The sequence below is a fragment of the Cervus elaphus genome, chromosome 19, assembly GCF_910594005.1.
Source record: "Cervus elaphus chromosome 19, mCerEla1.1, whole genome shotgun sequence".
NCBI classification, from domain to species: Eukaryota; Metazoa; Chordata; class Mammalia; order Artiodactyla; family Cervidae; genus Cervus; species Cervus elaphus.
The window spans coordinates 35,929,181-35,951,011 of NC_057833.1; the positions used below are offsets into that span (position 1 = coordinate 35,929,181).

The 21,831-nt window shown below is 36.8% G+C and overlaps 1 protein-coding gene across 6 annotated transcripts in view; it reads left to right on the top strand.

Moving 5' to 3' along the window:
* Positions 1 to 21,831, top strand: part of YEATS2 (YEATS domain containing 2) — a 97,055-nt gene that overhangs the window by 1,979 nt on the left and 73,245 nt on the right. For all 6 annotated transcript variants that reach the window (XR_006335363.1, XM_043875074.1, XM_043875078.1 and 3 more), the window contains exons 2-4: positions 17,775 to 17,892; positions 19,692 to 19,789; positions 20,317 to 20,409. Coding sequence is in view for 5 of the 6 variants with exons in the window: in XM_043875074.1 (XP_043731009.1) it covers positions 17,793 to 17,892; positions 19,692 to 19,789; positions 20,317 to 20,409 (291 nt within the window). In the remaining variant the exon portion in view is untranslated. The remainder of the gene's footprint in view (positions 1 to 17,774; positions 17,893 to 19,691; positions 19,790 to 20,316; positions 20,410 to 21,831) is intronic.

A 21,831-nucleotide genomic window follows, 5' to 3' on the forward strand; every position in this document is an offset into this window, starting at 1 on the left:
ATAAAGAAAGCTGAGCGCCTTAGAATTGATGCTTTTGAACTGTGGAGCTGGAGAAAACCCTTGAGAGTCCCTTGGACTGCAAGGAGATCCAACCAGTCCATCCTAAAGGAGATCAGTCCTGGGTGTTCATTGGAAGGACTGATGTTGAAGCCGAAACTCCACAATACTTTGGCCACCTGATGCGAAGAACTCACTCATTTGAAAAGACCCTGATGGTGGGAAAGATTGAATGTGGGAGAAGGGGACAACAGAGGATGAGATCACCGACTTGGTGGACATGAGTTTGTGTAAACTCCGGGAGTTGGTGGTAGACAGGGAGGCCTGGGGTGCTGCAGCCCATGGGGTCACAAAGAGTCGGATACGACTGAGCAGATGAACTGAGAGAGCACTTAGGTAAAAACTATATAGAAAAGTGAATAATTGAGTAAGGCTCAGGCATTCTAATGCTTGAAGATCTTATAGAGGAAGAAGATTGAGCACAGGACAGAAGGAATAGCCAGTGAGGTAGGAGAAAAAGCAGAAAACTAGTATCATGGGAGCCATGAGAAATAAGTTTCTGGTCCACAGAGTCTTGGTTCCTCAGTGCTTCTGAGATGTTTAATGAGGTGCTCACTTGGATTTGGCAACACAGAGGTTATTAGTTTGGTCATTGGTGTTACTAACCAAACTGGAAGTTGGAGGTGGAAACAGATGGAAGTAATTGAATGGGAGTGAGGAAGAGAAGACAGTGAGTGTCAATTAGGAGCAAGTGTCCCTTGTTCAACACACCTTATTTTCATCTCTCCCCAAACTAAATTTGATAGTTGAAAATGGTGTCTTGTTTCATGTTTCATTCCTTTATTACTAATATGTTTGAACATTTTTTCACTTTTATTGGCCATTTGTGAATTTCTCTTCCTGTCCTCTGTGCATCTTTTTATTTGTGCTTGTCATTTTCTAATTGATTTTCTAATTATCAGAAGCTCTGTAGATTCTAAAAATATGTAGCCTGGTGTAGAGCTTACAGAATTGTCCCCCTTATGTGTCTCCCCCAGAATAAATGAATTTATTATCTGTACTCCATCAGGAAGAACATAGTTATTAATGGAAAAACCATACTTAACCATTTAACTTTTATGTATACATTTTTTCAATTGTAGTAAAATACCCAACATAAAATTTACCACCATAACCATTTTTCACTGGTGTTAAATACATTCATACCATTGTGCAGCCATTACCACCATAGATCTCCACAGCTCTTTTCATCTTGTAAAACTGAAACTCTGTACCCACTAAACAATAACTTCTCATTTCCTCCTCACCCCTAGCCTATGGCAGTCACCATTCAGCTTTCTGTCTCTGTGTTATTGACTACTCTGAATATCTCATATAAGTGGAATCAAACAGTATTTGTCTTTTCGTGACAAGTTTATTTTACTTAGCATAATGTCCTGAAGGTTCATCCATGTTGTAGCTTATATCTGGATTTCATTCCTTTTTAAGGCTAGATAATATTCCAGTGTCTGTATGCTTGTTCTTACTGTTCAGTCGTGTCTGACTCTGAGACCCCATGAACTGTAGCCTGACGGGCTCCTGTGTCCATGGGATTATCACAGAAAGAATACTGCAGTAGGTTGCCATTTCCTACTCTAGGGAATCTTCCCAACCCCGGGATCAAACCCTCTCTCTTGCATCTCCTGCATTGGCAGGTGGGTTCTTTACCATTGTGCCACCTGGGAAGCCCCCTGACTGTCTCCTAGAGTTTGCTGAAATTCTTGTCAGTTGAGTCCTTGATACTATCTGATTATCTCATCTTCTGCCGCCCCCTTCTCCTTTCTCCTTCAGTCTTTCCCACCATCCGGGTCTTTGGTGGCCAAAGTATTGGAGCTTCAGCATCAGTTCTTCCAATGAATATTCAGAATTGATTTCCTTTAGGATTGACTGGTTTGATTTCCTCAGAGTCTAAGGGACTCTAAAGTGTCTTCTCCAGCACCACAGTTCAAAATTATCAGTTCTTCGGCTCAGCCTTCTTTCTTACCGAACTCTCACATCCATACATGACTGCTGGAAAAACGATAGCTTTAACTATGTGGACCTTTGTCGGCAAAGTGATGTCTCTGGTTTTTAACATGCTGTCTCAGTTTGTCAGAGCTTTCCTTCCAAGGAGCAGGCGTCTTTTCATTTCATGGCTGCCGTTGCCATCCGCAGTGATTTTGGAACCCAAGAAAATAAAGTCTGTCATTGCTTCCACTCTTCCCCCCTTCTGTTTGCCATGAAGTGACAGGACCAGATTCTTATTTTTTTGAATGTTGAGTTTCAAGCCAGCTTTTTCACTCTTCTCTTTTACCCCATCAAGAGGCTCTTTAGTTCCTCTTCATTAGCTCCATACCATTAGAGCGGTATAATCTGCATATCTGAGGTTGTTGATATTTCTTCTAGTAATCTTGATTATTCCTGTTTGTGATTCATCCAGCCTGGCATTTCACATAATGTACTCTGTCTATACGTTAAATAAGCAGGGTGACAATATACAGCTTTGTCGTACTTGTTTCCTAATTTTGAACCAGTCCATTGTTCCACGTCCAGTGCTAACTTTTGCTTCTTGACCTGCATACAGGTTTCTCAGAAGACAGGTAGGGTGGTCTGGTACTCCTATCTCTTTAAGAATTTTCCACAGTTTGTTGTGAGCCACACAAAGACTTTTGTTTAGTTGATGAAGCAGAAGTAAATGTTTTTCTGGAACTCCCTTGCTTTCTCCATGATCCAACGGAATGTTGGCAATTTGATCTCTGGTTCCTCTGCCTTTTCTAAATCCAGCTTGTACATCTGGAAGTTCTCAGTTCACATCTTGTTGAAGCCTAGCCTGAAGGATTTTGAGCATTACCTTGCTAGCATGTGAAATGAGCGCAGTTGTGAGGTAGTTTGAACATTCTTTGGCATTGCCCTTCTTTGGGATTGGAATGAAAATTGACCTTTCCCCTTTGTCATGACAAGGCTGTGATCCATGAAGGAGCCATATGTACGTCTGTATGTACCACATTTTATCTATTCATCTATTAATGAACTTGTTTCCATCTTTTGGCTCTTGTGAATAATACTCCTAGGAACATGGGTGCATAGATACCTGTTTGAGTCCCTGCTTTCAGTTTTATGGGCTATTTACCTGGAAGTGAGATTGCTGGATCATACAGTAATTCTGTTTTTAATATTTTGAAGAACCTCCTCACTGTTTTCCATAGTAGCTGCCCCATTTTGTATTTCCACCAGCAGTGCACAAGGGTTCCAATTTCTTCACATTCTTGCCAACACTTTTCTGGTGGGTTTTATTTATTTTCCATTTATTTATTTTTGATAGTAGCCATCCTAATGGTGTTAGGTGATAATCTCTATGTTTTTGATTTGCACTTCCCTGATATTAGTGATGTTGAGTATCTTTTCATGTGCTTATTGGCCATTTGTATATCTTTGCAGAAATGTCAATTCAAATTCTTTTATCCATTTTAAATCAAGCTTTGTATTTAGGTCTTTGATCCATTTCGAGTTAATTTTTGTTAATTGAGGCATTAGTAAAGGGTCCAACGTCTTTTTTTTTTTTTTGCATATAAATGTCCAGTTTTCCTAGCAATATTTATTGAAAAGCCTTTTTTCCCCCGACTGAATGGTCTTGGCACCCAAGTCAGAAATCATTTGACCATATATGCAAGAGTTTATTCTGGGCTCTCTATTTTATTCCATCTGTTTATATATCTGTTTTTATGCTAATACCATATTGTTTTGGGTACCACACTGGCTTCTGTTAAGTTTTGGAATCTGGAAATGCGAGTCCTCCAGTGAGGACTCCAGTTTTGTTCTTTTTCAAAATTGTTTTGATTATTTAGGGTCCCTTGAGATTACATATAAATTTTAGTGTGAGTTTTTCTGTTTTCGCAAAAAATGTCTTTGAAATTTTGATAGGGATTGCATTGAATTTGTAGATGGCTTTGGGTAGTATTGACTAATAATATTAGTCTTCCAATCCATGAAAATGAAGTGTGTTACCATTTATTTGTCTTCTTTAATTTCTTTTAAGCAATATTTTGTAGTTTTCATTGTGTAAGTTTATTTTCTTGGTTAATTCTAAGTATTTTATCCTTTTTGATGCTTTTATAAATGGAACATATTATAATTTCTTTGTCAATTGTTGATTATTTGTATATAGAAATGTAACTGATTTTTATGTGTTGACTTGGTATCTTGCTTTTTGCTGTTCATTTATTCTAAGTTTTTTGGTAGCATCTTTAGAGCTTTCTACATACAAGGTCGTATCCCCCCATATTAAAATTCCCTTATATTCATTCAGTGAATACACTATAATTTGCTATGGACTATTTCCAGTTTTTTTAATTATAAAATATACAGATAGAGGAGAACTAATACTTAATACTTTAAGTTTTAAATCTGTAAGAACATCCTATGTATGTGTGTCACCAGGCTTGAGAGTCTTTCCTTAGGATAGATTCTCAGAAATACTTGATCCTCTTCTCTCTTTGCATTCAGTCATAGAGAATAGAATTCTTCACTGCCATCTCCTTAAATTGGCCCCAACTTCTCTGCCTTTAAACCTGCCCCCGTTTCAGCCTGTTTTCTACACTGCTGTTGAATGGAGGGTGAGTCAGGTTCGGTGCACTTTTCCTTTATAGAAAATAAGACTTATGCAGCAGATTGTTTCTATAGTATCTGTTGAATGGGAGTTAGAAAGAAAAAGTTTCTTGAAGGCTGGGGTGCACTTCATAGATGAATTGAAGGATGAATAGCATTTCAGTAAGTGGAGAGAAGGTAGAGATGAAACATGAACCTGTTGGAAGGTAATAAGGAGAAGTTCAGGCATGTGAACTTTGATGACTGCAGACAAGGAGAGGTAGAAGAACTAGTTCCACTAACCAAGGATTGTTTATTCTGTTGATCTCAAGAGTGAGTTTGGGATAAGTGTGGGGAGAGACCTGTTCTGTGGTGGTAATGAAGGCTGATGGTGACCAGAATGCTGAGCAGGCAGGGCCTTAAACTTTATCTGTAATGTTTTATTTACAGAATTGTGCATACATTGGTGATTGTTATCTATTTTGTTTTTTAATTAGTTTATTGGAGAGTATATATCCTTTTTTATTGAGATGTAATTCACATTGGACTATAGCTTGCCAGGCCTTTGTCCAGGGGATCTTCCAGGCAAGAATACTGGAGTGGGTTGCCATTTTCTCCTCCAGGGGACCTTCCTGACCCAGGGATTGAACTTGTGTCTCCTACATTGGCATGCAATTTCTTTACTACTGAGCCACCTGGGCAGGCCTGTGCAACCATTACTATTATCTAATTCTATAGCATTTTCCTGATTCCAGGAACAAGCCCCATACCTATTTGCAGTCAGTCCCGGTTCCTTCCACCCCTCCTCCCCTGGCAGCCATTTTCTGTGTCTAGGGATTTGCCTGTTTCTGGGTATTTCCTGGAAATATTGGATTGGTGCAAACATAATTGCACTTTCGGACTGTGAATTTTGAATCAAGGCTCAAACACATGTTTATTAATCAAAATAGGAACCATTATAGTCAACACACTTTTGCCAGTGAGAAATAAGTTGGCTTATTCCTGTAGTGTAAAAATCTGTTCTTTGGAAACAGACTTTTGGACTGTGGGAGAAGGCTAGGGTGGGATAATTTGAGAGAATAGCATTGAAACATATATATTACCATATGTGAAATAGATGACCAATCCAAATTCAATGCATGAAAAAGGGCACTCAAAGCTGGTGCACTGGGACAACCCAGAGGGGTGGAATGGGGAGGGAGGTGGGAGGGGGGCTTGGGACTGGGGGACACATGTACACCCATGGCTGATTCATGTCAACGTGTGGCAAAACCCACCACAATATTGTAAAATAATTAGCCTCCAATTAAAATAAATTAAAAAATCTGTTCTTTGTGATTTGATGAACTCTTGGAAAGCATTTTTTGCCTCCTCCTGGTTGTGGAAACATTTTCCCTGCAAAAACTTGTCAAGATGCTTGAAGAAGAGTGGTAGTCAGTTGGTTAGAGGTCAGGTGAATATGGCAGATGAGGCAAAACTTCGTAGCTCAATTGGTTCAACTTTTGAAGAGTTGGTCATGCAACGTGTGGTCAGGCATTGTCATGGAAAAGAATTGGGCCGTTTCTGTTGACCATTGTTGGTTCAGGGATTGCAGTTTTCAGGTGCATCTCATTGATTTGCTGAGCGTACTTCTCAGACGTAATAGTTTCGCTGGTTTCAGAAAGCTGTAGTGGATCAGATGGGCTGCAGACCACCAGTGACCATGACCTTTTTTTGGTGCAAGTTTGGCTTTGGAGCTGCTTTTCTTGATCCAGCCACTGAACTAGTCATTGCCAGTTGTCGAATAAAATTCACTTTTTGTCGCATATCACAATCCGATTGAGAAATGGTTTGTTGTTGTTGTATAGAATAAGAGAAGACGACACTTGAAAATCAAGTTTTTTTGATTTTTGGTCAGCTCATGAGACACCCACTTACTGAGCTTTTTCACCTTTCCAGTTTGCTTCAAATGCTGAATGACTGTAGAATGGTTGACATTGAATTCTTTGTCAACAACTTGTGTAGTTGTAAGAGGATCAGCTTTGATTGCTCTCAGTTGGTCATTGTCAATTTCTGATGGCTGGCCACTATACTCCTAATCTTCAAGGCTCTCATTTCCTTTGCAAAACTTCTTGAACCACCACTGCACTGTACATTTGTTGGCAATTCCTGGACCAAATGCATTGTTGATGTTGTGAGCTGTCTGCACTACATTATGACCTATTTTGAACATGAATAAGAAAATCACTTGAATTTGCTTTTTGTCTATCATCATTACCATAGTCTAAAATAAATAGAAAATGCACAGTAATAAGTTATTAGCTAAAAAAAAAACCATAAAGTGAGAAATGCATATTAAAATGATGGATAACATAACCACATTTATTTAAGAATGTATTCCAGTATCCAGTGGCAAAATTCAACAATGAAAAACCACAATTACTTTTGCACCAATCTTATAATCAAATAAATGTGGCCTTTTGTATTTGGCTTCTTTCATTTAATTAGCATGGTATATTCAGAGTTGATCTGTGTCAGTACTTCATCCTTTTTTATTGCTTAAAAATCCATTGTATGACTGTTACCACATTTTGTTTATCCAGTCATCAAAGGATAGACATTTAAGTTGCTTCCATTTTTTTTTCACTGTTATGAATAATGTTGTTGTGAACATTCACACACATACAAGTTTTAGTATGGACATATGTTTTCAGTTCTGTTGTATATTTACCTAGGTGTGGAGTTGCTAGGTCACATAGTAATACTGTGTTTAACTTTTTGAGGAACTGCCAAACTTTTCCACAGCAGCTGCACTATTTTACATTTCCACCAACAATGTGTGAGGGTTCACACTGTATTCTTTATACATTTTTTGACAGCCTATATTTAATATTTGTGTGTGTTTAAATAGCTTCATTGAGGGACAGTTGGCATACCACAAACTGCACACATATAAACTGTATGACATGATAAGTTTTGATATATTTATGCATCTGTGAAAACATCACCACAGTCAAGATAGTAAACATATGCATCGTCCCCCAGTTTTTTCTCGTCCCTTCATGATCCTTCTTTCTCCCTTCCCCATTGTTTCCTCATACCAGGACAACCACTGATCAGGTTTCTGTCATTATAGACTCGTTTGCATTTTGTAAAAATGTTACCATTGTAGTATATTCTTTTTTCTTAAGCTTGCTTCTTTTCCTCCGTATCCTTTTGAGATTAATTCGTGTTGTGTTGCATGTAGCAGTTAGTTCTTTTTTACTGATGAATATATTGTATGGATGTGTCGCAATTTGTTTATCCATTCACCTTTTAATGGACATTTGGGTTGTTTCTAGTTTTTGGCTGTTACAAATAAAATTGCTGTGAACATTTGTTTTTGTATGGACATGAGCTTTTATTTCTCTTGGGTAATACCTAGGAGTGGAATGGCTGGGTCATATGGTGGTTTAGTCACTAAGTTGCGTCTGACTCTTGTGACCCCATGGACTTGTGACCCCATAGCCTGCCAGGCTCCTCTGTTCCTGGGATTCTCCAGGCAAAAATACTGGAGTAGGTTGCCATTTCCTTCTCCAGGGGATCTTCCCAACCCAGGAATTGAACCTGGGTCCTCCTGCATTGCAGGCATGTTCTTTAGTGATTTAGCTACAAACTGCCAAACTGTTTTCCAGAGTAGTTTTACCATTTTTACCTTCCCACTACCAGTGAATGAAAGTTCCAGATGTTTCACATTCTCTGTAGTTTTTTTTTTTTCATTATCTGTAGTTTTGTCTTTTCAACATACAGAGAAGTAACAAGAAAACAGAAAAAGGCATAAAGACACCCATAATCCATCTCCCAGGTTAGTCCTTTTGGTATTTTCCTCCCCCTAAGTAATGCATGTACACGGTTAGAAAATTCAGACATTGTAGTCAGGAGTAAAATGAAAAGCAAAACGACTGCCCAGAGGCAACTATTGTTGTTCAGTTTTTATCCTTTTTTCTAGAAAAATCTATACACCATCTACCAGCATTTGTGGGGGAAGGGGGGATCGCTCTGCTCTTTCTTCTAGTTTACATAGAAAGAAAGTATACAAACCATTTGCACCTTGGTTTTTTTCACTTTACAGTGTATTTTAGAAGTATTTCCGTATCAGCACATTCATTTTAATGGCTACGTTGCCAAACAGTTTTGCTATAAGAAAACACAAATTTGGACTTTCCCGGTGGTGCAGTTGGTAAGAATCTGCCAGTGCAGGGGACCATGGGTTCAATCCCTGGTCTGGGAAGATTCCACATGCCACAGAGCAACTGAGCCCTCGAGCTGCAATTGCTGAAACCTGCATGCTCTAGTGTCTGTGCTCTGCAACAAGAAGAGCCACCACAATGAGAAGCCCACACACCACATTGAAGAGGAGGCCCTGCTTGCTGTAACTGGAGAAAGCCCACACAAAGCAGCAATGAAGATCCAGTGCATCCAAAAATAAATATTTTTTAAAAAAAGAAAGAAGAAAACATGAGTTTGTTTTAATGCAGTTGATAGGTTAGGGAACTATTTGAGTATAATATGGATTTCACATTTCATATTTTTGTGTCTCATCTGCAGGAAATGCTAGGTAAATGCAAAAAAGTGCACCCTCCTGAGCTGAACCACAGCAGAAATATGCAGATCCCCTTCTAGGTACACACCTTAGATATCCTCCAGCAGCCTCAGTTTACTTATGTGTTATGAGCCACACCTATCCTCATCTGGTATTATTAAAGTTTTCTGTTGATTTCAGATTAGCCTGCTACCACTTCACGGTAACTTATAAGCTGTAACCTTTCAATGCTCACTTCCACAAGTAAAACTTAATTTCACAAGGTAAAGTGTCATATTGTAGCATTTATATATTTCTTAACCCATTTAATGTGTAAAACTGCTGCCATTTTTATTAGATTCCCTTTTTATTTGATTATCTTTTTTTAAATTAAATGTTGCTACTAAAATTTTTGAGTGTTGTGCCAAAACCCATTTTTCCCATAAGCCTTATGGTTTTCATTATTCAATTTTATGGTGTGATGATTTTTAGGAATGCATATGTCACATTACAGTGGAACTGATTTATTCCATAATATGTACATAATTTATTTTTAAACTTATTTTTGAAAATTGTGAAATACATCATATATATATATGCTAAGGAGCACATATAATAAGAAGGTATGTTTTAAAGAAGACAAATAAGATATCAAATACATACTTAGCTACAACTGAGCTTAAGAGATAGAAGATCGCTAATACTTTTGAACCTCCTTGTGTCCCTCTCACTGATCATTTTATACTTTTTTGAATATCTGAACTATTTGATGAAAAAATTAAATTTTAAAGTGTTAACAGTCCGTGCCTCTGGTCTTGCTAATGTTGATTCCCTGGCTGACTGTCCTGCTTTCCTGAAAGTGCACACATAGCACGTACATGCATATTTGGGGGAGGATAATCTGTAAATTGATTTCTGTTTAAGGTTAATAAATCATAAGTTTGTCATTGTTATTTTTTTGGTAATAGCTTTCTTGAGATCTGATTCACATACCGTAAAATTCACTCTTTTAAAGTGTAAGTGTATTTTTTTTAGTATACCTACAAAGTTGTGCAACTATTGCTATATCTAATTCCAGAAAATGAATAGATAAATTTTTGTAAATAGGTAGATTTTCTAGATTTAGGCAGTGTTTATCTAAAGAAAAACCAATTTTTAAAAAATGTCTTACGTTTTAAGGTACTAGTTTTCTTTCTAGAATCTCAGCTCCCAGTAGAAAGGCTTGAGACTTATCCCCATAGGATTTATTGTCAGTTTGAAAGCTCTAGTGAAAAATCCCTGTTTAGTGAAGTGTGCAAGATTTGGCTTAATTTACATACGCTCAGTGACTGTGTCTAGGAGTTTGACACAGTCTTGATCTGGTCCAGTTCCTTCCTTTCCTTTCCAACCTGGACTAAAGACAGATCTACACCCCTCTCCCCCACCCCCTTTTTTTGGCTTCTCTTGGAAAGAAAACTTTTATGGCTTCATAACTGAAACAACAATTGTCATATGAGTTAGAATTACCACTTTAGATAATTCCAATGATTTTTGTCCAAAAATGGCTCTAAGGAAGTTACGGGGATGTTATATGGCCTACCTTCTGTCCACTTAAGAAGAATTCACTGTAAGTATCTCAAAACTCCTAAATATTCCAGATGGCTCAGTCTGGAGTATGTCAAAGGGATGGGGTAAAGTAAAACCCCTCTCAGGCCAGCTCTCCAATTGTTGCAGTAATACAATGGATAGAAGCAGGGCACCTATAATTTAAACTAGCTGTTTGATCTTAAATTCTTTTTCTTGTTACTTTATAAGATTGGAGACAGAGTTCGGTCATGAATGCATCCTGGGACAGACCTTATATAGCAACTTCTGTATTTTAAGCAGTTTTGTTTATAGTTGGAAAGTAGGTGTCTTGGACCTGAAATATGTAGTGCTTAAATAACTAAGTAGTTTTTTTGAGCTCAGCTGTTTACATGTCACATTGGGATGGCCACATCAACTGAGTGACTCACGTCACTTTGGTGCTAATAACCAACCTCTGTCAGTTTTCGACCATTCTGGTCCAGTGTTAACATTGTGGCTGTTACAGGTCTAAAAAAAAGACCTATTTTTTTTCCCATACCAGATGAGTTAAAGATGGAAAAGGTATTAAATTTGTGGGTGGCAGACATGAACAGAAGGCAGGGTTCAGTACTATCCTGTTCTAGCCATTCACTGGTGGTCTTGAAATGTATCCCCTACAGATAAGGGGAGACTACTGTGTACTTGGTTTTGTGTATAAAACCTAGTGTAGAATAACCAGGATGGAGTTTTTGTCAGTACCACTTTAAGTGAATATCAGAACAAAATCTTCTCTTAAGCTGGCTATTTTTAGTTTGCAAAATGTAATTTATGAAATGGATGATATGTATTTGGATTACTGAAAGTCAATTGATTTAAATATTCCTAAAGGTCCAGTGTTAGAGATATGTCGTGGAAATCACCTTACTTCAGGATCTCCCCAATACTTTATTGCTGGTAATAAAACTTTCTAGTCATGATGAACTGTTCTTTTAATATCCTGCTGGATTTCATTTTGTATCTGTGCATATTTACAAATGAAACTGGAGTGTCCTTTCCCTCTAAGGATGCCTTTTGACTATAGGTTTAGATATATTCTTTTTGTTGATGATTTAAAAATAGTTTGTTATTCTAATTTCCTTCTTTCATATCATAGTGAGTTTTTGTTATTGTCACGTTTAATTTTATTGAAATCAGAGAATATGGTTATAATATTTCCTAATTTTGCAATAATTTCTTCATATGACTTACATGATTTAATTTAATGAATTTTTGTAGCTATTTCAAACAGAATATTCCTTTAGGTTCAGAGTTGTAAAGTCTGGCTTGTAAATTGCATTATGTATGTCATCTGTATTTTTATCTGGTTTTTTTTTTTTTAGTCTTCTAAATTTATGAGAGAGAGATGTTCAGATTCTCTTATGATTGTGATTTTCTTAAATTCTTTTATTTCTGGTTTGTTTTGTATGTCTTGACATGATGTTGTTTGATGTATAGTTTGATATATCTTTGTGATTGTGTCTTTTTAATAGTAACATACTCTTTTCTGTATTAAATGTTTTTTGCCTTAATTTATTCTCTCTGTTATTAATCTTGCCATGGCTGCTATCTTTTTGTTTGCATGTGTGTGTATATAATAATTTTGTGTCTGGCATCTTTTACTTACCATAAGTATTTTGTGATGTATTCCTGTTGTTGGTTGGATCAGGAGTTCATTAGTTATACTACAGTTGTTTACCCATTCTCCTGTTTCTTTTTTTGTAGATATTTTTGAAATGTTTATTTGGTTAATAGGGGAGAATGGATTCTTTCATTCAAATGCTTAATAAAGGAGCACTGATTGTCTTATTTACCAAGGAGAAGATATTCTTTTTGAAACGAAAAATATAAAAAGGACAGGGCTGAAGAATTACAAAATCATTATTAACATATTAGGAACATTGTATGGAAGCAGATGGAAAATGATTGTATTGCTACTCCTGTCCCCCCTCTTAAATCAGATAGGAAAAATCATCTAGTGAAAGCACAGAACTCAGTAATTCTGATGAGATTCAAATGCCATGAGATCATAGAACTGTATATTGAGAAGGTACCTCATTTAGCAAAGTTTTGAAGAACCTTCTCAGATTTAATTTCAAGAGTTGTCCTTATCTTATATGGTTTGGTATTTGTAAGACAGGTTTCCAGGACTAGATTCTTTCTAGAGATTCTACGTCTTGTCTAGCTTTAGAACTTTTAGTAAACCTTTGAGAACCTTTTACTGAGAATTTCTAGTGACTCTATATTACATCATTTGTTTGTATTTAAATTACACAGTTTTCTTTAAAAATTTATTTTTATTTTGGCATTTATTTCAAAGTATAGAGCATTAAAAGATTGTGTTTTCTTTTTGGTCTTTAACCTTTTTCAAAAACTCAGATTTGTTTATCTTATTTGAATGGGTGTGATAACAGGGTAGTTTTGCTTTCTTACATTGTACATGGAGGTGAGGAAATGTGTATTTTTAAAGTTTAAGTTGATAGTGTTTGCTTTTTATAAATAGAGGCTATTTCAGAGAGACAAAAATTTTAAATTAGAGGACTCAGCATTACATACTTTTCTGTATTTGGATTTGGTCCCTTGGTATGGAGAAAACCCTTTCTCACAAATTATAAGCAGTAACTGATTTAAAAAAAAAAAACAGTTTATGGGTCAGCATTCTTTTCAATTTCATTTGATTCAAAACCTTAAGAGGTTTAATAGGACATTTTGTTTCAAACTTGAACCTGACACTAACAGCTGTTCATATTTCCTTTTCATAAATCTCAGGATTAAACAAGATGAATCCCAAACTTACTCTTACATGGATCATTTGTTAGACATTCGACTCACTGCATCACAGTGAGAGCCTGCCTTGGCACATGTGCCTCCCCTTAGCTAGCATATACTTGAATGTGCCATGTGTGTCCTTTAATATTGTTCTTTAGAACAGAAACATCTGAATTATTAAAAATGCTCATTAAGACAAATCTTCCTGATTATATTCGTCGGGAACTCAAATCTATACCCAGGGATAACAGGAAAAGCTTTATTACAGTGGCTGCATGATATAAGAATTACCTTGGCAGCATAAGTTCACTCATTGGTTTTCTTCCTTACTCAGCCCACCTCTGCTCCACCACCATATGCTTCTATTTTCCTCCTCCTGTTCTCCCAGTTTTAGAGCAAAAGTAAAGAGAATTTTGCTTTGTCCCTTATGTGACAGTAAAACAAAAGACTATTTTCTTCAAGAATCCACAGCCTTTGCAGGAGGAGCCACCATTGCTCAAGAGAGTACTTGGGGAGATGAGGTATGGGAGGAGAATAGGAACATGAATCCACAGGATGAATGAGTGAAGGTGGTGCTGGACACACTCATCTTTACGGATAGTCCAGTAAGACTCTTGGCAAACTGTAGAAGATAGCTGGTCACTGAGGAAACGGTATGGCGCAAAACAGACGGGAAATCTGCTGGACTGTATCTCCCTCTGATTCCAGGTTTATCTTGAGACTAGGAGGTTGTTTTCATTGTTTTTCTTTATGCAAGGGAGAGGAATGGGGTTTATTGATTTTTAAGAAAGTATTCTTTGTGTAACTGCCTAAGATTTTTTCAGGTTTTCTGTAACTAGTTTCAGGCCAAATGAAGAAGGCTAGAAGAATAATACCTTACTCTCACTTTTTATAAGCTTTAAAAATAGAAAATATTGTTGGATTCAGGACCTTTCCAAAAATACTCACCTGTATTCTAAATTAGAGCTGATAGGTGGTGATTGTGAACAAACATTAAAGGGCTTGATTTAGAATGTTTATAAATGGTGGGGGATTTTTATAAATGCTGTAGGACATTTTCAGGCTTCAGTTCAGTTCAGCCGCGCAGTCGTGTCCGATTCTTTGCGACCCTGTGAACCACAGCACTCCAGGCCTCCCTGTCCATCACCAATTCCCGGAGTTTACCCAAACTCATGTCCTTTGAGTCGGTGATGCCATCCAACCATCTCATCCTCTGTTATCCCCTTCTCTTCTTGCCCTCAATCTTTCCCAGCATCAGGGTCTTTTTAGGCTTAGGGCTGTTTTAAAGATAACAATGATAGGAAAAATGTTTTCCTAGATCCATGATTTACCTACATTCATAAAATTAGATAATGAGTCTCTCCCAGCCTCTCCCACTTATACCTCTGAGATGAGTGAAAGAACTGAACTAAGCGCTGAGAGGCTTTTAAATTGTTATTTCTGTTTGAACTCTGAATGGATAAAAAAAATTTTCAAGTTAATGTTTTATTTTCATTAATTATATTTTAAAACTTTTTATTGCTTTAGTAAATTCATATTGTATATTTTTGTCTTTGGCTAGATAAGCAATTTCCATCAGTGGTAAAGGAGAGGTTTGGAAATCAGGGAGCTCTTCTTGTCTTTTCTGTGTCATAGATTAATCCTCTAAGGGGCACCTCCTCTAACCTCCCTGGACCTGTTTTCTTAGCTGTATGTCAGTAGACTCACTGCCCAGTAAAGGAAACACCCACCATACGCAGTGCTTATTCAGCCTTTGTAATTTGACTAGTTCAAATTGAGGTGTGCTCTAAGTGTAAAAGTCTTAGTGCAAAGATAAGAACGTAAGATATCTTACTGATAATTGGTTTATATTGAATATATCGTTAGAAGGATAATATTTTGGGTACATTAGTTAAATGAAATATATTATTAAAATTAATTTCTTTTTCCTTTTTAAAACGTGGCCACTAGAAAAATTTTAATTGTTTGTGGCTCTCACATTATGTGTCTTTTGGACAGTGGTGATCTGGACAGCATTTCCTAAACTGGCTCATGAAATATTATAAATGCTCAATGAAACACATTGAGAGGAGGAGTGTCAGAGGGAACTTCCTGAAGTGATAAAATGTTCTGGATCTCGGTTGTCCAGCTTAGTAGCTACTAACCACTTATAGCTACTGAGCACTTGAATGTGGCCATCAAGGTTTTGCATTCATTATGTCAGCAAATCTGGAAGACCCAGGAGTGGCCACAGGACTGGAAAAGGTCAGTCCTCATCCCAGTTCCCAAGAAGGGTAGTACCAAAGAATGTGCTAACCAGCAGACAATCTCATTCATCTCCTATGCTAATAAAGTCATGCTTAAAATCTTGCATGCTAGGCTTCAGCATTATGTGAACCCAGAACTTCCAGATGTCCAAACTGGCTTTGGAAAAGGAAGAGGAACTAGAGATCAAATTGCCAACATTCGCTGGATTATAGAGAAAGCAAGAGAATTTCAGAAAAACATCTGTCTCTGTTTCATCGACTGTGCAGAAGCCTTTGACTGTGTGGATCATGACAAACTGTGGAAAGCTCTTAGAAAGATGGGAATACCAGACCATCTTACCTGTCTCCTGAGAAACCTGTATGTGGGTAAACAAGCAACAGGTAGAACCCTGTATGGAACAACTGACTGGTTCAAGATCAAGAAAGGAGTACAACAGGGCTGTCTGCTGTCACCCTGTTTGTTCAACCTATACTCTGAGCACATCATGAGAAGTGCTGGGTTGGTTGAGTTACAAGCTGGAATCAAGATAAGCAGGAGAAACATCATCAACATCAGCTATGCAGATGATACCATTCTCATGGCAGAAAGTAAAGAGGAACTAAAGAGCCTCTTGATGAGGGTAAAGGAGGAGAGTGAAAGTGCCGGCTTAAGACTATTAAAAAAACTAAGATCATGGCATCCGGTCCCATTACTGCAGTGCAAATAGAAGGGGAACAGGTGGAAGTAGTGACAAATTTCCTCTTCTTGGGCTCCAGAATCACTGTGGACGGTGACTGCGGCCATGAAATCAGAAGACGATTGATTGCTTCTTGGCAGAAAAATGATGACAAACCTAGACAGTGTGTTGAAAAGCAGAGACATTACTCTGCCGACAAAGGTTTGTATAGCCACGGCTGTGGTCTTCCCAGTGGTCATGTACCGTTGTGAGAGCTGGACTGGAAAGAAGGCAGAATGCCAAAGAATTGATGCCTTCAAACTGTGGTGCTGGAGTAGACTCCTGAAAGTCCCTTGGGCAGCAAGATTGAATCAGTCAATCTTAAGGGAGATCAACCCTGAATATTCACTGGAAGGACTGATGCTGAAGCTCCTGTATTTTGGTTATCTGATGCGAACAACTGACTCATTGGAAAAGTCCCTGATGCTGGGAAAGATTGAGGGCAAAAGGAGAAGAGGGTGTCAAGAGGATGAGATGGCTGGATAACATCATTGATGCAATAAACATGAACTTGGGCAAACTCCGGAAGATGGTGAGGTACAGAGAGGCTTGGTGTGCTGCAGTCCATGGGGTTGCAAAGAGTCAGGCATGATTGGGTGGCTGAACAACAACAACAGTGTTCTGAAATGTAGGAAAAGGAACTGGATTTTAAATTTTATTTAATTTGAATTAAGTTTAAGGAGCTGCATATGACTAGTGGCTCATGTATTGGCACAGTGCAGATTTAAAGATTTATGGGATAGTTTTATTCAAAGACTTGTATACCTAGGACTTGTTTACTGTATTGCAAGCTTGTTTAATATGTCTATACAGTTTGTTATGAATAATAAAAATCAGTAACAGTAGTATTTATTAAGTACCTGTTATATAGTCTATACTGTATAAGTACCAGAGAAAGGGTTTGTATAATAAATTATTTACAGAGACACCTTGCTCATATTCTGTAATACACTTGATGTACTGTGGATTCCAGGATACTGTGTGGGCTTACCATGTTTTCATGAAAATCTAGTTTCTTTCCTTTTCCTTATGAAGGCCCTTCTGTGAAAGCCAGGCTTCTTTGGGAAAGTCTAAACAATGTGCTGCATTGTTAAAGTATTTTCTCTTGAAAGGGAAATCCATGTTTTGTAACAGATGATGATGATTTTTTTTTCAGTGAACTTTTGAAGTTAGTTATGCCTTTGATTTTAAAAAGGATGTGTGTGTATTTACACAGACTTACAAGCTTCTGTATTATATAATATTTATTCCCTTTGTATGTGTGTACATGTGTAAGTGTTGAGACCAAGCAGTGTTATTAATTAATGTATTATTGCTTCACAGTGAAGAACGAATGTCATCATGTCTGGCATCAAGCGAACAATCAAAGAAACTGACCCCGATTATGAGGATGTATCTGTGGCCCTTCCGAATAAACGGCATAAAGCAATTGAGAATTCAGGTAGAAGTTCACCTGGCTTAGGAAATTATTTCTTTGTTGACATATGCCTTCCTGTTAGATTTATAGGAAATTAAATGAAATGCATTTCCACTATTGTGTATATTTTGAAGAAGTTTATGAGAGGGATTAGCTAAGTTATTGCTTTCAGTAAGTCCAATAAATATGAAAGTATCATGAAACTTAAAGTCAGTATTCAAATGCATCATGTGGCCTATCAATTTTTATAATAAAAATAAGAATTGGGAAAGCTGATTATTTTAGGAAACATCATAATTTCACTTTAAATCTAATCCAACATATGTTCCCATATATTTTATTAGCTTTATTTTTCCTTGTTCCATGAAAGAGATATTTTAGAATTATTTCTGAGGAGCTTATGATAAAACCACCTTCAGTGATAACAGTCTCTGACTTTTATTTAGCCTCCCCTAAGATTATCAGCTGGTTATGTATACAAGGATACATACCATAAAACTAGGCACTATTCTTTTCATCAGGTATGAGGAAAGCTAGTCATTTGCTTCAATGCAGGCATATCCGCAAGAATGCTTATGCCAGCACTAGTTTTAAATTGGCAGTCTAGTGGCATATATTATGGGGAGAAAATGACATGGGTGATCAAGGGTCCAAATATTCTCTGTAATTTTTTAAATACCCCAAAGCCTGGATGATAGTTTTTTCATACAGACACAGGATCATTATACAAAATCCCAGGTTTTTCAAGCAGTCATTCAACTTTTTTTATTCTCTTGTAATCAATCTACATTTCATAGTATGATATTTTAACTCTTTGAATTACATATTACTTTGAGTAGTCATTATCTGAATTGAATTGCTTTCAGAGACGTTGTCCTTTTTGCTCTATCCTTCAGGTAGTTGTGATCAGAAACTACTGACTTGCTTGCTAGATCTTAACTTCTGCCTTCTTATGAACTGCTCTTAGGTCACAGACTGCCTCTCCTTATAGCTAATTCTTTACTTTCTCCATTGAGGTTATGGTTTTTCAGAAGTCACCACATGTTTCTCTCAGAATCATCATAGGTTTCTTTTTCTTTTTTGGTAATTTTATTTTGATATGGTTTCAGTCAGAATAATCGCAAGGAGAACTTGTATGTCTTTTTTCCAGGTTAATTTACCAGTTGTTTTCATTTTGCCTCATTTGGTTTATCATTCTTTCCTCCCACCCCCAACCCAAACACACAAGTGCATGTATGCAAGCAGATATATATGCACATCATTTTTTCTAAATCATCAGAAGATATATTAGACACTTGTAAACACTTGTGTATTTCCTTGGAACAAATTTCTTATATAACCACAGTACAATTATCAGAAGTAGGAAATTTTAACATTTTATATCACATCTAATCTGCAGTCCACATTCAAGATTTACTAGTTGTCCCAGTATTATAACTGTTGCCCCTCTCCAGAATCATGCAGTTAGTTATTTGTTATATCTCTTTAGTCTCTTGTAGTCACCTCAACTTTTCTTTGTCTCTCTTGACTTTAATATTTCAGTATATTTTGTAGTGTCCTTCAATTTAGGTTTGTCTGATGTTTGCTGTGGTTAGAGACAGCATTTTTAGAAGGAGTGCTACAGAGCAGTGGATCATGTCAGAAAACATAAGATCAGTTTGCTTGAATGTTAGTGATGTTAACTTTTCATTATTGGTTGTGGTGATCACCATTAGGCTTCTCCACTTCAGAGGTACTGTTCCTGGATTGCTTTGGTTGCTTCAATCAAGACAGCAACTGACTAATTGCATACTAACTTGGATTATTTTATGTTCTTTGTGCAGCTCGAGATGCTGCTGTGCAGAAGATTGAGACTATTATCAAGGAACAATTTGCACTTGAAATGAAGAATAAGGAACATGAAATTGAGGTCATTGACCAGGTATAATGATCTAACACTGAAAAAAAACAAAACTATTAAAAAAACTGTATGTAATGAACTTTTAAAAATCTGTTGAAGTAGAATTATAGTGTATTTTTCCCCTTTGATGTTCTTTTATTTATTTATTTATTTTTTGGATGTTCTTTTAAAAGGCTCTTTCTCATTTCACGGGAGAAAGACCTATGTTTTTTTTTTTCTTTAATGAAATGGTGGAAAAAGATTAAAAATCACTTGAAATTCTATCCCAAAAAATAATTCCTCTTTGCTCTTGTGCTTTGTGGACAACCACAAAGAAATGTCTTTGTGGACATTTATCAATGAATACACATTTTTATTAATATGTCTGTATATTCTTGCAAACATCATATTTTGTCATCCTTTTAAATATTTTGCCAATTGGTGGAAATGGTCATTTCTGTTAGTTTTTCTTTGATTACTTTTCGGGGTTATTTGCATTTCTTATTTATGAATTCTTTGTGTATATATTCTGTTATTTCCATTTTTAAAAAAATTAACATTTATTTCAGCGACTAATTGAGGCAAGAAGGATGATGGATAAACTTCGTGCCTGCATTGTTGCAAACTACTATGCTTCCACAGGACTTCTGAAAGTTTCCGAGGTAAGTTTTCCTCATAAGCAGTCATTTCTGGCCACCTATATAGTTGTGCGAAGAGCGATTAGTGCTGATGTGGAATCCCTGCCTTCAAAAATTTCTTGTATTGACCTTTTGAATTCAAGAAGCCCAGCCTGCCTTCCTGGGTATATATTAATACACACAGTTATCATTGTGTTCACTCATATCCTTCAGTTATACCTCTCTGCACTGTCAATAATGATAACTGACATTTTATTTTTTTTGCTTAATTCTTCTTTAACTAATTGTTAGCACTGTTGCTAGGTTGTGCAGATAAAAAGATGAGTGTAACTCAGTTTTAACTTGCCTTATTCCTCTTCATTTCATTATAGTTGGCTTTGGAGTAAATTATAGATCGGTTGATTTTTCTCTGACCTTTTACTGCTAATGAATGGCAGTTTTTAGTTTCAGTAAATTTACTCTATTCAAGAAGTCCCGATTTTTTTCCTGCCTACTCTTTTGGAAAATTTTCAAATACATAGAAAAGGTGAAATAAGTACTTGTTTATGCATCACTTAGCTTCAACGATTTTAACAATTTGCCAAGTTTACTTTATCATCTTTATTTTTCTCTGAAACCCTTGAAAATAAAGTTCCAAGCATCATGATGCTTCATCCCTAAGATGCTTCAATCCCCTAAGATTGTCTTCTGTGTAGTCATAATACCTAAGAGAATGAGCCCTAATATTATCTGATGACCAGTCCATATTTAGATTTTTCTCGGTTGTCCCCAAAATATCTTCAAAGCTGGTTTTTTTTTTTGACAGGATTCAGTCAGGGTTCTTGGAGGGGAGTGTGTGGCATACTGCTTTGCGTCATTCCCTGTGGTTTCCACCGATAAGAGATACCTGTCATGTATGGGTCGTCTTGTCATCCTGTGGAGCTGTAGAGTATAAAGTTTTGATGATACTTAGAGAAATTTGAAGCATTATTTGAGATTAATCTTAGATAGTAGTAGTTTCTTCTACTGCAGAAGTTACATTTTAGAGTCTGAACTACTTTTCTTAGGCTACCATAACAAGTTACCACAAGCTTGATAGCTTAAAACAACAGGAATCATTTATCTCATGCTTCTAGAAGCTAGCAGGCCAAGATCAAGGTGTGTTGGGTAGGCCATGCTCCCTCAAGACTCTAGGGAAGAATTCTTCTAGCATCTGGTGGTTAATGGCAGTACCTGGCATTGCTTGGCTTGTAGCTGCCTCATTCCAGTTTCTGCCTTTAACTTCACGTGGACTTTTCCCTCTATGTGTCTTCTCTTTTTCTATTTGTATCCAACTTTCCTTCTTGTAGTACACTAGTCATTTGAGTGAGGCCTCCCCAAATCCAATATGACGTCATCTTAACTTGATTACATCTGAAAAGAATGGATTTTCAAATAGAAACGTTCATAGGTTCTAGGTGGACAAGA